Source organism: Sparus aurata, chromosome 9 (assembly GCF_900880675.1).
Source record: "Sparus aurata chromosome 9, fSpaAur1.1, whole genome shotgun sequence".
NCBI lineage: Eukaryota > Metazoa > Chordata > Actinopteri > Spariformes > Sparidae > Sparus > Sparus aurata.
The window spans coordinates 23841925-23859311 of record NC_044195.1 but is presented as its reverse complement, the minus strand read 5'-3'; the positions used below and the strand labels follow the sequence as shown (position 1 = coordinate 23859311).

The 17387-nt window shown below is 40.3% G+C and overlaps 1 protein-coding gene across 1 annotated transcript; it reads right to left on the bottom strand.

Moving 5' to 3' along the window:
* Positions 1-688: 688 nt before the first annotated feature.
* On the bottom strand, positions 689-5608 carry serp2 (stress-associated endoplasmic reticulum protein family member 2). The gene is made up of 3 exons (XM_030428753.1): positions 5418-5608; positions 2611-2683; positions 689-1225 (listed from the first exon to the last, which is right to left on the bottom strand). Exons 1-3 carry the CDS (start codon positions 5499-5501, stop codon positions 1185-1187), a joined length of 198 nt encoding a protein of 65 aa, XP_030284613.1. The 5' UTR covers positions 5502-5608; the 3' UTR covers positions 689-1184.
* Between the last annotated feature and the right edge of the window lie 11779 nt (positions 5609-17387).

The following is a 17387-nucleotide window of genomic DNA, read 5'->3' as shown; positions in this document are numbered from 1 at the left end:
GTTTCTTCCAATTTTTTGGATAATTTAAATTTTTGAACATTTCTATCTAAAACTCTTACTTAGTGCCACTTTAATAAAAATGGTACTTTCATTGTTAATCAAACTATACTTAACAGTCATTGCTTTATAAAACATTTATAACCTTTAACATCAGTTAACAAATGATTAATAAAGCATTTAATTGTTAACAGTGAAATAACTATAAACTTAAGTTTAACTATCAATCATTTAATTAATCTTCAAAGAGAGTTTTCCTCTCCTATTCTAGCAGTCAGCATCAGTACCAAACATCATCTGGTTCAGGATGAGCGGTTTGTTCGATTTAAGAGTTTCTGTAGAGTTTCTGTAGAGTTTCTGTTGAGCTGGTGGGGAAATTCAGACAATATTTAGTTTGGGCAATAATTTGTCTCAGGACAATCCTACCCTGAAAGACAAGGCATCAAAGCTTTCCAATAAAAAGTAAATGTTGAATGCATTTTTAGAACCAAATTACACACTTTTCAAGGCACGCGTAGTTACAAAGTATTAGATATACTGGATCTGTGATATAAAATTTAGTACATACTCCAGTATGTGTTCTGTTTTCAAACCTGAAGCCTCTGATGAGACTTTCCTCCTTGACTACAACCAAACATTACGTTGTGTGTGAGTGAATGTCATCTACAAAAGCAGAAGTAAAACTGGAGGCTTCCTAAATGCTCAACATTTATTTGAAAAAAGATCTTCTCACACGTCACAGACAAACACTTACACAGACAGATATGGCACATTGTCAGCAGGAATCACTGGCCACACACACTCTCACATTAACAGTCACACCTTCACACACACACACACACACACACACACAAAGGTGCCAAGTGAGTGATGACACACGCATGTTCTCCAGCCAACGTGGTTTTAGACTGTCCATAGAAAAGCTTGTCAGTACCACAGACTGCAACACTGTAAACGCTGATCGGGGGCGGGGGGCGATCTCCCGGGGAGGGGCTGGTGGAGGAGGTGGTGGCGGTGGTGGTGGTCGGGGGAAGCTTCACTCTGAGGTCTGCTGGATCCGAAGCTTTGGCGTCAGTCTCTGTGCCTCTGGAAGGGGGCGGGGGTGTGCAGGTGCAGGCTAGCCGGGCTCAGTGAGGGCAGGGGGGAGGGGAGGGAGGGGAGGTGGTAGTCCAGAGGCTCCTTCTGGATCACATCCCCATACGGATACTCTGGATGATCTGAAATATGGCTGAGAGACACAAGACACACCATGTCTTTGTGTTAAAGTTTTGTTTTTGGTTGCTTTTATACAAAATATTTTTTTTTTTCTCCAGGTTAATTATTTCTTACTACATTAGTCTACTGCCATATTAGCATAATCAACCACCATAATGGCTATATTACCTTATTTTGATATTAGTTGAATTACCCTGATATTAGCTACACTAGTTTACAACCATATTAGCATAATCCACCATTGTATTAGCATAGCATTTTACTAGCAGTATTAATGTATTCCATAGCTATATTAGCTACATTAGCTTACTGTCATATTAGTGTAGTCAGCCATGTTAGCTACATTAGATAGTACCTTATTATCAGAATCTATCATTGTATTAGTGTAATCAACCAACATATTGGCTACATTAACTGCTTATCAGTGTGATATACCATCATATTAGTGGTATTAGCTTATTGCTATATTATTGGTATCCACCATTATATTAGCTCAATGCCATATTAGCGTAAAAAAAAACACAGCATCAGCCAAATTAGCTTTCTACTTTATGAGTGTAATCAACCACCATTAGCAACATTAGTTTACTTTTATATTAGTGTAATTTAGCAACATGTTACCTACAATAGCTTTCACCATCTAGATGTATTAGCTTACTCCCATAGCTCCCTTAAGTACATTAGCTTGTTGCCATGTTAGCATAATCAACAACCATTTTAGTTGCAATAGCTTTGTTTAAAATGAGCATCATCAACCACCAAAATAGCTATATTACTTCCTGCCCGCTTACTGCTGTATTAGTGTTAGCAATCACAAAATTAGTGACTTTAGCTTACCACTATGCTAGTGTAATAAACCACCATTGGCAACATTAGCTTACTTTTATATTAGTGTAATTTAGCACCATGTTACCTACAATAGCTTACTACTGTATTAGTGAAACAAACACCAAATTAGATGTATTAGCTTACTCCCATATTAGTGGAATCAACCACCAAATTAATTACATTAGCTAATTACCATATTAGTAAGGCACATGAGATTATTGCCATATTACCCTGATCTACAATCATAAAAGCTACTTTAGTTTATTAACATATTAGTGTGATAAATCCTCATATTAGCAGCATTAGCTCACTACCTTTATCCTGTTATCCACCATTACATTAGATACATGATCTAATTGCAATATTAGCTTGATCTACGAGCATATTAGCTGCGTTAGCTTACTAACATATTTGCCTAATCAACCACTATACTAGCTACGTTAGCTATCTTCCATGTCAGTGTAATCGACGTCCATATTTTGATGTCATCAACCAGTGTGTTAGCTACTACAAACAGAGGTAAAACCATGTAAACACACATTTTCCTCTGTAGGTGTGAAAGAAGCATACCTGATCCACACACAACAAAGACAAAGAGTGCAAGCAGCCAGGGACCCACAGGATACTTCTCCTCTTGTGGTCGCTGTGAGAAACACACACACACACACACACACACACACACACAGTACATTAGCATTACTACTACAGCAAAAATTGTGACAGACGCTGCAGAGTTAAAGTGAAACAGTTTGAACATGACTAGATTTACAAAACGGTGTCACATTTCTAACACTGCTCAGGCTGTTGCTGAAGCTGCTTTTGTGCTTTGTCACCTTTTCGTTTCCTCTCCTGGAAACCTGCCACCACACATTATCTTGTTTTGCATGGTGGGTAAGATGAGATGGAGTATGTTGCTTGTCAGAGTGTCCACAACAACAACAACAGAGACTTTCTGGTGGCACTGAACAGACCGGAGCGTCTGTCTAATCATACACTTAAGGTTGCTGAGTTGGCGTTTTTTTTTTTTTTTTTCAATTGCGGCTCGTGTGGAAAAGAAGAGTGGAGCGGCACGAGTCGTCGGTCTAGACACCGATGTAGGGGGGAACACGTCTGCAGCTCAGGACATGTGACGTGTTTTCATCTGCTGTTTTGTGAGGGAAGTGGTTACAGTCGATACGGCGATGGTCTAAGTGATGCTGGAGGTTAGAAGTGGAGGTTATCTTTCACAATAACAACAGCAGTGTGGGTGAAAACAGCCTCGATGTTTGACTTTTACGCGCCTGTTTAAAGCCTGTTTAACAGAGGAAAGAGGAAGTGGAGGAGGGAGAGCCGTGCGAGGTCACAGTGCACCACAACCCACTAGAGAGACACGACGGCTGCGTTCAAATCTCTGGGGTGAAATACTGCAGCATAAGCGTGTTAATGCACCAGTCCAACCGTCAGTCTCATTCAAACCTCGCAAAGTCCACTTTAATTCTCCCCTGTTGGGCCCCGCGGAACCGCCACTGCCCTGTGGGCCCCTCACTGTACACCTAATTACAAAGCCATCTTTACTGCGTGTGTCTCATGATGATGAAATATTATAGCAGAGAGGAATCGGGTGTTGTAGTGTTTTTTCCAGTCACAAATCAAGAGTTGCGATTTAACTCAATGTCGACTTTAACAGATCCAGAAGAAGGACGGCTCATACTTTCCACCATAAATGGAAAAATGTTCCTTTTCTTTCGGAGCTTTTCAATGTATCGCACAATCTTCCTTAACTTTGCAGCAGCCACGAAACGAACCTTGAGGTGAGGGGGTTTTTTTTTATGTCAACGGCTGTTTCCAAGGTGAAGCGCGAAAGTCAATCTCAACTTTAAAGATGAGAAGTCCTTCGGAGCGCTCGGAGGAAAATGTGACCGTGAACAAATTCCGTCTGCTGAAAAAGAAAATGTGCGATGCAATCAAAAGTGAGATATTCCCCGGAGCCGAGATAATGCCTACAAACTGTAGCACAAAGAACTGAAATACATTCGTATCCAAGTGCTGTACGAAGGCGACTGGACTCGCTTGAGCTTCTCTTCAGTTCTCAGCCTCTTGGAGGTTAAACGTCAGCAAGAAACTCAAACCTTTGCCTTCATACAGCACTCAGATAGACCCTGACCTGACCTCACAAACCCAAATATGTTCAGTTTACAATGACGTGAAACAGATAAAACGCTGAAAATCATCACATTTGAGAAACTACAACCAACCAATGGTTGGAAAGCTGGCTTGATCAACATTTCACAGATTAATAGTTTAACTTTCTCTCAGCTGACTAATCGAAAACTCGACCAAATGTTTCACCACGAGATGAGACGTAGCACTTTTATTACTATATACTACACATAAAGGGCTGTTCTGTTCTGTTTTCACAGGACAGACATACTACTGCTATTATTTGATGATTGTGCACAGTATAATGTAACTTTATGGTGTATAAGTTACATTAGCACAACCTTTATCAACTACAACAATAAATAGTAAAAAAAAATAATCTGAAAAATTGCATAAAAAATTAACAATGACCAATTTTTCAGCAGAATGAGTATTTTTACACGTATATATTTTAAAAGCAAGTTTTTAAACGCAGATCTTTTACTCCACGATACAGCACCGTATAAAAATCTAAGATTATCATACCGTGTACATTTGTTTGTCTTATTCCGATATATTTGTGCTGTTAAAAAATACATTTCTAAGTTTATATCCGCTATGTCAAGTTTGATGTCTGTCAGGACATTATATTTACAGAATACAACTTTTGGTTTTTTAATCATTTTAATGTTCATTATAATAAAGACACCACCTGTAAGTATTTGTTCCATGTTCCGTCTAAAGTCCCATTAACCAAATTTGATTTCACAGAAATATTTGCTATCAGATGCAAATATTCACATTTGAATTGATGAATTTTTGTGATTTTTTTTATTTTCCTCTGTAACAAATCAAAACAATGAATGAGTGAATTGATCATCAGAATATATTAGCAATCCATCCAAGCTTTAGTCTCTGGTATTTATTTACACTCCTCACAACACCACCTGCTCATCCTCCACCCTCACTAATGCACTCAGAAACAAAGTAACGTCAAGTTACTCTGCGGAGGGCGGTAACGAGCTGAATAAATTACATTAGAATGAAACAGATCAGCTCAAACGTTTCCCTGAACATCTCCCACAGAGGGCTTTAAAACATGTTGCTGTGTGACAGGAGACACATACACAACCAGCTGACACCACCTCCACCTCCACCTCCTCCTCTACCATCATCATGCTGCTGTATCCATACCGGAGTGAACGTCACCTATCTGGGCTAATGTCATGCTGGCGTCTCGCTGTCAGTTAACGGCTCACCAGCGTCTTGGCCACGTTTCCTCTCTGCGTGATGTTCTTGCTGTGTTTCTCGTTGGCCATGCGGATCCTCTGTTTCGCCACCATCTTCCGGCACTATTATAACACCCGGGATAAATGAGTCTGTCTTATTTTGTGAGGCTGCGGGCTGTCGACAGCACCTCCTGCGTCAAGGTAGCACACCTCTGACGCGACCACACCGGAAACGCGCTCGATTCGGCTTTCAAAATACGAGCGTAGAACTGTTAACTGGAGCATAACTGGCTTTTAAAGTGCGGGTGCTGAAAGAGATTTTGTCTTTAACAACCAATAAAAATTGAATCCCTTTTCTCCAAGTTTTTTTTTGACCTGTTTGATACAAATTCCGAACAGCTTAATGTGAAATATTGGCAAACGCTTTTAATTTGAAGGGCATCACAGGAACTGACAGGCTTCGTGTTGGGGTTTTGTCACACAGCTGCTCTCTGCACCTGGAGAGAGGGTCCAGTAATCGATGATGGATTTAATTGATCACATTTGGGTGAAATTGAAAAAATACAGACAGGAAGAAAGTATCTGTTTTGTCACAGGATTTTGTTGTCAGAGTTTTAGTGAGACGATGCTGAAGTCTGTAGGGACTGATAATAAAAAAAGAAAAAAAAAAAAGATTGATGAATACTGTGGCAGCTAAGGCAGTAAGGAAAAACAAGAAACAGACTGAGATGTAAGGAAGTATTTACAGATATATATATATGAAACACATGAATAAAGACATTACATTAAAAAAGCTACACACAAAGAAATTGTGGAAATATTTGTGCAGTAAGTAAATGCAGAAGTTTAAATTGAGGCAGGAGATCAAATAGTTTATGTTTTGTTTTTTGAAGTCATCTCCTCTTCAGGGAGGATTTTCTTCATTCTAACTGTTTTGAAACCCAGAGATCAGTTTGTATCTGCGCACATCTGGTTAACTGGTCTCAAAGTCAACAGGTTTTTTTAATTGGTCTATGGTTAAACGCCTGAAATAATGTCTGTGCTCACCACAGGCTTAAAAATGTTGACACAGTTTGTCCTACAACATAAAAAACATCATTAAATGTCCGACAATTCATTCACATAGTGTATGTGTGTCTTAAAAATGGCAGTTGCTAACAAGTGGCTAAATGAGACTACAGAAGTCACTCACTGGTCCGTCTTTACAGGTGGAAACTTATCTACTCTAACTTTACAGCTTGTAGATTTAATGTAGTCTGTTTATAGCCAAACATTAGCTTCTTACTACTAGAGATTATATTTATGATTTGAAAATTACAAAATCGTCTTCGAGTAAGTATCATAAAGTTCAGTTCAACACAAAACATATTTTAGGCGATATTCCAAAACTTAATTTAATAATCTCATTGTCTTTTTTCAAGGGAACCACAGCGATGCTAACCTCCAGGTCAGCCTACAGAAATACATCACCACTACACCACTCTATTGCTGCTAGTTTTCTTTCTTTTCTTTTTGATTGAACTCTCTAGGGTCATCTGAGTGTTGTTGGACTAACCAAGAAGTTTGTTAAAATTTTTTGATTCTTATTGGTGTCTCAAACTTAAGCGTTGAAGGTTCCTTCTCTGTACATATTTATTCATTGTACTATACGGTTCTGTTATTTGATATGAATTAGATGAGATGTCTATGGAAAAAGTTAGCTAAATTAGCTGACTACCATCTTAGTGCAATCAACCACAACATTAGCTACATTTGTTTACTGGCATGTTAGCATGATAAACCTCCATATTAGCTATATAAGCTCACTGCCATCTTAGTGCAATCAACTAGAATACTAGATTCATTAGAAGCTTAGAAGCATTAAAAACAGCATTCATTAGCATACAAAACAGCATATTTGCTACATAAACTTACTACCATCATAGTGTAATCAACCAACATATTAGCTATATTAGCTTATCACTTTATTAGCATAATAAACCACCATATTAGCTACATAAACTTACTACTATCATAGTGTAATAAACCAACATATTAACTATATTAGCTCACAGCTATATTAAGCTAAGATAGCAGTAAACTAATATAGCTAATATGTTGGTTGATTAGCTAATATGGTGGTTTATTATGCTATTTTAGCATAATAAACCACCATACTGGCTACATTAACTTACTACCATCCTAGTGTAATAAACCAACATATTAGCTATATTTGCTTACTGCGATTAGTCTAACCAACCAACTAAATTAGCTAGGCCTACATTAGCTTTCTGTTATATTAGCGTTATTAGCTAAACCTGAACATTATAATCTTCATGGGGTAGGATTCCTTTCAGGGCTGTTTTATTAAACTGCATTTGTTTGAAGTAGGTCTATCGAGTGTCGCCATCATGTTTTTTGACATCAATTTAAGAAACAGTTTTCAAGGGTTAGGATTTCAAGTATACTGTTCTTATTGAAGAACACAACATGTCAAACTTGCTGTTAAGTAAGAAACTACAGCCTTGGTGCAGTATTTTAATTAGACAGAATAACTATAAAGAATTATTCAAAACCATATTTCTATTGAGATAGTCCTAATTCCACATGCTATGGGCACAGTCGGAGGCACTTTTCGCTCGAAGAGACTTGAGCCTCTAAAGCACCATAACTGCCTGCTGGCAGGATCTTTTAAGGTCAGGGTGATAAGCTGCCACTTTCTTCCACAAATGGCTCGCACAGTGACGTTGTCTGGCCATGTTAACCTAATAAAAGCAAAGAAGAAAAGGACCAGGCTACAATTTAAACTGGGGCTAACATGATGAACGACGACTCAGCTTTACTCAGAGTGACTTGCACATGTTTCTGAATCTGTTAAAGCTGACTTACATCATTCTCTCCATCTGACAAGACAGCTAGCTGGCTGCTCGGAGAGAAAGGAGGGCAGAGAGAGAGCAGAGGTTGCCTAGCAACTGCATCAAAGGGTTCACTTGGGGAGGGACGGACGAACTCCACCAATAGAGAGGAGGAGAGAGGCAGTCCGACGGTAAACAGATAAATATCAGCTCAAATACAGTAAGATTGTCAGTTTATTGACTGGCTGAACATTTGCTTACAATTTATTTCCATTGGGGTCCAACACGTCTTGTTGCATGTTTAACTGTGTGGATACATCAAATACAAAAACTCATGTGGCCCTCATCATATTTGATTTTACAGTTATCTTCTGTTATTTTGTTTATCCCGGTGCATGGTAGGACAGAGTCCAGAAACTTTAAAAGCATTGTTATTGCAGAACCATCCTAAATTACTAATACTTTCTTAAGTTATGAATCCAAAAATGAAATGGCAAATCCAAGACAAAGGTAATAAAAAAAAGGCAGTTAGGTCTTTATGACAAAGACAATGAAGATCAGGAACAACATGATCACAGAAATACACTGATTGAAAGGCTACTCAAATCATAATCATTAAAATAGCTAACTCTCAAATTAGCCTATTAGATAAGCTGACACTGATGTTAGCATATTGAAAAAAGCTAACACCAATTTTAGCCTGTGGAGAAGCTAACAGTGATGTTAGCCAGTTGAAGAGGTTAGCACAAATGGTAGATTGTTTAAAAAGCTAAAACTGATGTTAGCCTTCTGGACAAGCTAACATTTAAGTTAACCTGATGAAGGAGCTAACATTGATGCTAGCTTGTGGAAAAAGCTGGCATTCATGTTAGACATTTTAAGAAGCAAACATTTATGTTAGCCTGCTGGAAAAGCTAACACCGACAAGTGAAGTAAGATGGCAGTTGTCATGGACACAGGAAGCCTCACATGCATTCTAAATACAGAACTGGGCACGACAGAACGAGCACCAGTTAAAGAATTGTGTTTATAATTCTAGTTAAGATTTCATAAGGCAAGATCTGAGGTCTGAGATCGGATAGTAAACAGAAAATGTTTCTGTAATATGAAGATAGGATTTTTCTTGTTTTCAAAAATTAAGATAGGGCAAGCAGTTATTAAATTTTCCTGTAATAAGGCCTGTGCACTTCCCACAACACTGGACAGGAGTTCAAGTTCCTCAAATTCAAGCATCTAATTATATCTCATATTGTTGCCATCAGCACTGATAATTATAAGTGAAGACGGAAACAAAAATTAGCTGCATTGTCTAATATAGCTCAAGTTTTTTTGTTTTTGTCATATCTTTATTATTTAGCCCACACAGAATGAGAAATGGGTAAACAGCAATTATTTATTTTTAGCCTAAGTTTCACGTTGGGACTTGACAAACAGCAGCGTATCCATCCTCCCAGAGCTTCTGAGCAGCGTCTCTGGCTGCAGCCACCGGTTCCCAAGAAAACACCAAAAGCATGACGACAAACAGTTTTTGTACATCGGCCTTCCATGTGTGTGTGTGTGTGTGAGAGAGAGAGACAGTGGAATTGCTGTGAGGAAGTAAACAGAGGTTCTGGCTGCAGATCAAATGTCCTTGCGCGTTCAAAGTCACCATCAATGCATGACCTGGATTTCAAGCTTCTCTCTTTCCCATCCCCGGGGTCTCCATTGTCTGTGTGTGTGTGTGTGTGTGTGTGTGTTCTACACTGTAGGGAAGAAGAGTATCTGTAAACCAGGAACAGAGTGGGTACGAATGAAAGAGAGGGTAATGAGATAGTTGTTTCTCTTCTTCTTTCTGTGTGAATGCAGATCCTGAGCTGTACTCTTGCAGGTTCGTGTTGTCTTGTCTTCTTCCAGGTTTCCATAGCTCAGGTCTAGTTTGACGATATTCCCCCAGATCTATATTCTTCATCTCTGTCGACAGTTTATCTATAATTTTGACACCCAGATTGTCCTGTGAGAGGGATCCCTCCTCTGCTGCTCTTCCTGAGGTGTCTTAATTAAAGGGTTTCTTGGTGGAGTTTTCCTTTTCCAAACAGAGGGTCTGAGAACAGAGGATGTCATACGCTCTTCTTCTTCCATGTCATTATACTGTCATTATCACGTTTGCCTCAAAACTACTGTTCTCATGAGACATTTACTGTTTTTTTGTTGCTTGTTTCTTTCATATCTTTAATCAGTCTGTATTCTCTTGGTAGATATCCGGCTGCTCAGTACAGAACTTCTTTGCATGGTGTCTCGATGGTTTTGATCATTTTTTGTTCATCAAGTGGCTGATTAATTGAGACTCACGTGTAACTGTTTATGAAACATGTGCCATTAGCGTCTTGTGTTCCTGTTGCCTGGTGTTTTAAATCCGTCAGATTCTCTCCGGAGTGCGTTTTGCTTTTTTTTATTTTTTTGGTCGCCCCATAAATTATTTCTTTACAACGTTCACAGCGTCACATTTTGCGATGTTTTCCATCAGTCAAGAAAAAAGAAAATACCTTGGGAAAGAGGAAGGACGATTCTTCTGTCAGTATTCAACCCACTGGTTCCTTTGAAAATCAGCCTTGAAAGATAAATTGATTCAGGCGATAAAATGCCGTGCGTGTGTGTGGACAGCAAAGAAAAAGGCAGCGCCAGAATGTGTAACTTTTTTTTTCTTTTTTTCAAACCAGACGTGCAGAAATTCTTCATCTGTTCAAACACCGTGTTTTAAAATTTACACATGGAGATAACAGAACGTGCCACAAGTAAAATACCGATGTAAGTACAGACTGACCTATATGTTTTTGTGCTTTTAGGTAGACCAAGCAGAACGCAGACAGGGGTGGGGAGAGGCTGTTTACAGCTGCCCTGGATGATAATTATGCGAAAACGTCTGCAGGATGGTGAGCAGAAAAAAAAAACATTCACAGAAACACTTGTGCACGTGTTACACAACAGCTGTAGTGGACTTTAACTACGGAAATATCTGAAATGTCTGAGAAGTCTCTCGTATCAGGGGAATGACAGTTATGACCAGAAACACAAAGCAGGGCAGGAGATACTAAGACAGTCGTAACATAAAGGTGAATTTCACCAGTGGGCTCAAAGTTACCCGTCCTCCATTGTTACTTCAAAGCACCTTCCCTCATAGCCGGTCTGTTTTGGATCTGTTTTCAGATTGTAACACTGAGACTATTTGACCTAAATTCTGTCTTGTTTACCTCAAACCTGCCCCGTTAATTATAGTCAAAACACACCCTGCAGAGCAGAAAACATGCAGTCTGCCTGCTGCATGAGAGCAGGGTCAACAGTCGTTAAACGCTGGCAAAACAAACCAGAAACGTGAGAGAGGAGTTCAGGTGAGGAGGGACGAGGGTGGAGCGCTCGCAGGGGAGGGGAGGAAGTGTTTGATGCCTGCGTGTGAGGGTGTGACATAAACAAATAAAAGCCCCGTATGAAAACATATAGGCGGGTTGCGAGGGGTTGAAAGTCATTACGTCCCGAACAGGCCCCCCTTCTTTCCTTTTGATCGGCGGGCTCGTTTCCTCGCCTCTCGTCCCCGCTGACCCACTCCCACCGGCCTCGATGCTGCAGAGCCGGACAGAGCTTCATCTGTGATTTCATATACAGTAACTCACTCACACACACACACCCTGCACACTCCAACACCAGCAGCTCTGTTATGCTCAGTCCATTTCATGTCAGCAAGCAGGGATGTTAATTCTCACTGCTGTCACACTTTTTCCTGCCACATAAGCGCAGGTCTCTGGAAGCCAAAGAAAGCTTTCACGTGCAGGACTTCCACTCCCACAGAAGAGAAACCTGCCTGTGACAACATTCACCTCAGGCTACCACCCAAATTCTTCGAAAAAAATACATGTTTTGGTGTGAGGATGTGCTGGAATCATTCACATTACCAGGGAACGTTTTCACAACCAAAATTCATGATTGATTACGGTTTTCTATGTTTTTATTTCTCTTGATCACGTGTCATTTATGTCATTGGGATGACAGCGACATCAAATCTCTGCTGATCAGCTTCTGCTGGTTTTCTTATTAAGCAATGTGACCTCGGAGACGAGACAGCTGAGGACAGACGGAAGAGACAAGTCATTCATTTAATGATATGGCGGTCACTAGGTGTTCTCCTGTCGAAGTGAGTCACTTATTACCTGGTTAATGATTTAACACTCGTAAACACTTGGAGAGAGAAAACTGTACAAACTTTGATCAATACTTCTCCAAAAGGAGGATTTCATGGTGCGTCACAGGAAGGCACGAAATAAGAACGGTGAATCATACGTTCTGAGGAGAAGGTAAAAAAAATAGAAAAGAGCTTTGGTTTGAAATAAAACATGTCGATAGATACACCAGTCGTCGAGGGAATATTCAGAGACTCTGGTACGAATACATCTGGTTCTTCATTGAAAATCTAAATTCAAAGTATAATGAAAATGTCCTCCTGGTCCCTCTGACTGTTTTTGTACATATTACCTCATTTTATTGTTAGTGTATTGGTGTAAATGTGGGATTTCACTGTCAGCAGGTTGAGTTGGAGCTCATTTTAAACTATTTTGTGTAGGACAACAAATGATCATTTGATTGATTGTTCGGTTTGAACGTAGTGAGAAATGCCATCATAATCACACAAAGCCCAAAGTGACAGATTAACTGTGTTCATCCAGCCAACAGGCCAAACCCTCAAAATGAGAAAAAAAGAAGAAAAAAAACTTAAAGCAAAAAAACAAACAATAAATCCAGTAAAATATTTGGAAAAGCTGAAACCATAAATTGCTTTCGCCTAAAAGAAAAATACCAAAATAGTTGCAAATTTTCTGTCAGTTGACTATCAAAACACTGTTTTTTTATTTCTATCTATTTCTTTATATGTTTCCTATGCATAAATCTTAACCTGTAAACATTAATAAATGACTAAGCGTTCCAATAAATGTAGTGGAGCAAAAAGAAGAAGATCTGTGAGTAGAAGTCGAACGTGACATGAAAAGACGGGAGTCGAGTACAATGTACAACGTACCTGGTTAGATTCCACCACTGGCAGATTCTTTTGTGACACACCTTCCTCTCCATACAACTCGTGCAGGTTTTATTATGGGAGTGATTTCACCATGAGAGTCAGAATGAATCCTGGCATCGCATTTACCTTAAACTGGTTCAGTTGCCCCCCCTGAGACTGAGAGAATGAGGTGTAACAGTGCCGTGCACCCAACCCCCACCCTCTTCAGTTATGTGGCCCACTTTGAGTGCCAGACTCAAGGACTGCCTCTCCCAGCCCTCCAGGTCTCGTACGTACCGCACACATAAAAATCCACCCCTCAAGATATAGAAGAACTATCAATTATATAAGATTATAAATAACAATAATTAACGGTTATAAAACACAAGAGATAAAACTCAATTAAATGTTATAAATCAGTGAAAATAATAATGTTCTCAGACATTTTGTCTTTGTCTTTTGGATTTGGAAGATGCTTTTTGTTGCAACGTTGTGTCAAGATTTGTTAACATTTTGTGGAGAATTGTTTTGTTAGAGTAACATCACAGCATTGTTGGAAATATGCAAATTTTTTCCAGATTTACATGATCAACCAATGTCAACCGATAGCACCTCTGCTGGTCCAGGACACTTTTTATTCCGGATCGATTCTGGACACCAACGTTTGAGACGTATGACACCAAAGTGACCTTGTTTTCTATCTTTATATCTTTATTATGGGTGGTCATAAAACATGTCGTCTCACGTTCACATTAAACATTTATGACCTGCTGCAGGAGGTGAAGGTGTTATTGGTGGATTTACAGGCGAGAAGGATGACATGCTTGTGACTGCAGGTACGCATCAATTCCCAGCTGTGTTTGTGGCAATTTTTATTTTATTTTTCGTGGCAAGAAGTTGGGATGTCTCCGGCAGAGTTTCTAGTGACCAAAACAGATATTTTGATGTTTTCCTAACCTTAACCAGGTGGGGTTTTTTTGCCTAAAACCTAACCTGAACATAAGTATAGCCATGTCACCACAAAACACTGAAAACTGAACCTAAACCTTGCAACATAAAGAAATCCGACATTTCAACTTATCTGTGGTTTGCAGAAACATACATTGCCATCGTTTATTGTAGAGATTGAGTTGAGTATGATCAGGACATGGTAATGGTTACTCAACTTGTTCAGTTTATTTTCATGTTCTGAATAAAAAAAAAACAGCAAAATAACCAAGCTGTCAAATAATTCAAGTGCAGGAAAAAATGACGGTATTTCTCTCTGAACTGAACATGGATGGAAACGACTGTTTCCTGCCAGTGTGCTGAGTCACTTGCGACCCCGGTTTGCACTCTGCTTTGTCAAAGACGACCTCAATCTGACCCCAAGGACATTAATCTGCTCTCCCTGCGACCTCACACATAATCCATTTGACGACAGGCGGTGAGTCAGAGTCAGTATCACTTCCTCTCACTCATCCGACTTTCAACAGCAGCTACTCGTCAGGTGGAGGTGCGGAAATGCGTGTGTTGTTAAAAACAGCTTCACGGTCAGTTTGAGCATCACCTCATCTGTCTTTCTTTGCCGGATCACTTCCTATGACTCATCACCCAACGTCCTCTCACTATTTCCTCCTGAGCTTTCACGTCATGTTTGTACTTGCCGACCTTGAGACTATAAACATGGGGAGGATATTGTATACAAAGCGTGGGTCTGGGCTACCTCCATGAGATAAACTGGAACATGCTCGTTTTGTCTGCGAAGACGTCTTAAGGCACTGGTCGTCGTCGATCAAAAAATCAATTGTCAAGCTCGACACAATACATTGGTCGTGTCTATATGCTCTAAATTAAAAACTTGACATGAGTGTAAACCTGAAGTCAGTACGTCTTTCTCATACTATGTACACAGCTACGTACACACCAATGTCTGCTGCTGTTAATCCTGACACATAAAGTCTGCAATTTAATCCAGAACATGTCAAGAAAAACTGTGCAGCTCCGCTCTGCAACCACAGTCCCTGAGTGACGACAGTCCTAAAGGTGCATGCTTAGCGTGACAAATAAACCATTCTTATATTCGTAAGTAAAGTAAAATGTGTAACTATCAACATGTAAGTCATAGTACATTATATTTAACTGCATATTGAAGTTGTCTGACTGTGTTATTCTAATCGATCTCACTGGATGTCGGAAGGTAGTGTTCGGTCCATGGCACTAGTTGTTGTGATGCGTCCCCGTCCACTGGCGCTCGTCACTCCTTGCTGGCAGCTTTTTGGCCGATTGAGTAAGTAGAGTCGGCGGTGGCAGTCTTTGCAGTCAGTTCAAGAACAGCTTTTTTTGCAGAAACAGGCTGAACCGAGGTGACGCAACAGTCGGCTTTTGTCAAAGCTAGTTCTTTGTTTGTTGGTTTGGTTTGTCTGGGGCCTGATCCTGCCACTGGTCGGCAGTTTCATTCGGGAGACTCCTTCCCTTCCACAACCTGCATGTTATTTCGTAAAGAATCACCTCTACAGGGGACAACAGGACCCACTGAGCTGGCAACCTACATGACAATAAAGGTAGAGTACCCCAACCTTGTTGCTAAGGGCATGCACGGGAAGCGTTGCGGTGCTACCTCTTTGTTTTGCAGGGATTTCTAAATGCCAGGACTCGCTCACCTCCTCACGTGGAACTGTTCCGTCAAAACAAGTTCTTCCCATCACAATTTTGAAGGACACCGACAAGCTAGAGATTGCTTCTATGCAAAACTATTGTAACTCACCAACGCCAAAATAAGAAAAAGTGAAAAGCAATCATAAGGATTTGAACCACATCAGTGTAACAATGTTTTTAAAAACATAGCTGCCAGAAAAACAGCCCCATCTCCTGCAGGGGCCGGGAGTTGGGTTTGGGTTTTAGGTGATGAAGTGTTTTGCTCATCCTTGCTTTGTCCTGACGATTAGTGCTCCCAGCACTTCTTTGTTCGGGTCTTCTGGTGGTTATGGAGCTCCAGCTCGCTTCATATAGTGCTGCTGTGTTGAGACACAAAACCAGCGCTGCGGATTAGCGGCTAACCGCTGCTGTTTTTACTGACCAACCACTACTAAAACAAAGCAGCCGCAGACAAAAGGAACACAATGAAAGTAGGCCTGAAACCCCGAGAGAACACAAGAACGAGGGGCAAAGGGCACAGACACACATGCACACTTACAGAACACATGTGAAGGCAAAGATGTGTGCACACCCATCTCACGTGCACTCACACGTTTACATGCAGAAGCGAGCGAAAACGAGCCACAGAGAGTCAAGCAAACACCTTCATTCTCCTCTAAAGTGTGTGTGGGGGTGTGTGTGTGTGTGTCGGGGCCCCACATTGTTCGGGGAATGAAAGAACGCAGACAATGAAAAGACTCTCAGGATGGTGCGTAAAGATGAATGTGTGTGTGACAGAAGCAGCTTGGATGTTCATCGCCGTGGCACCCGAGGTCAAACCTTGTTTACGACTGCATTCCTCACTTGGAGAGGATTTTCCCGTTCTTTACCTTACCTGCCCGTGTTATCTCTCTGATTTACGTTTCTCCTTTTGGTCTCACCTGCACCACACCCAAACACACACACACACACACACACACACACACACACACACACACACACACACCTGTCACATGCTTTCTAAACTGTTTTCTCTCTCCAGTTCCTCATTTTTCTGTCACTGAGTCACAGAATTCAAGTTGTAACTGTGACTGTGGTCATTTTTCTTCTTCTCTGTGTTCACCTTCACACAGCTGATGCGAGTCAACGCCGCAAGACTCACTGTTATTACAGATGCAGATTGTATAGACAAGGAAATCATTTTAAACTTAAATTTTGACAAAACTAAAATTATACTGTAGCTCTTGCACACAATTAGTCATTTTTAATTTTTCAAGTGAGATTTGGGGCTCTGTGGGGTTTTTTCAATGTCAGCGTCAAACTGATATTTGAGACCTAATGTTGCAGACGCAGCTTTTCAACAAGCTCACACAGTGTCAGCAATCACCATTTACATGTATTAATTGATGCTTTTGTCCAGATCCTTACAGTAATTCATAGACCAATGGCGGTGGCTGCCATGCAAGGTACCACATCAAGGTTCAGTATCTTGCCCAAGGCCCCGAGGACACTCCGACATGTAGACCATCC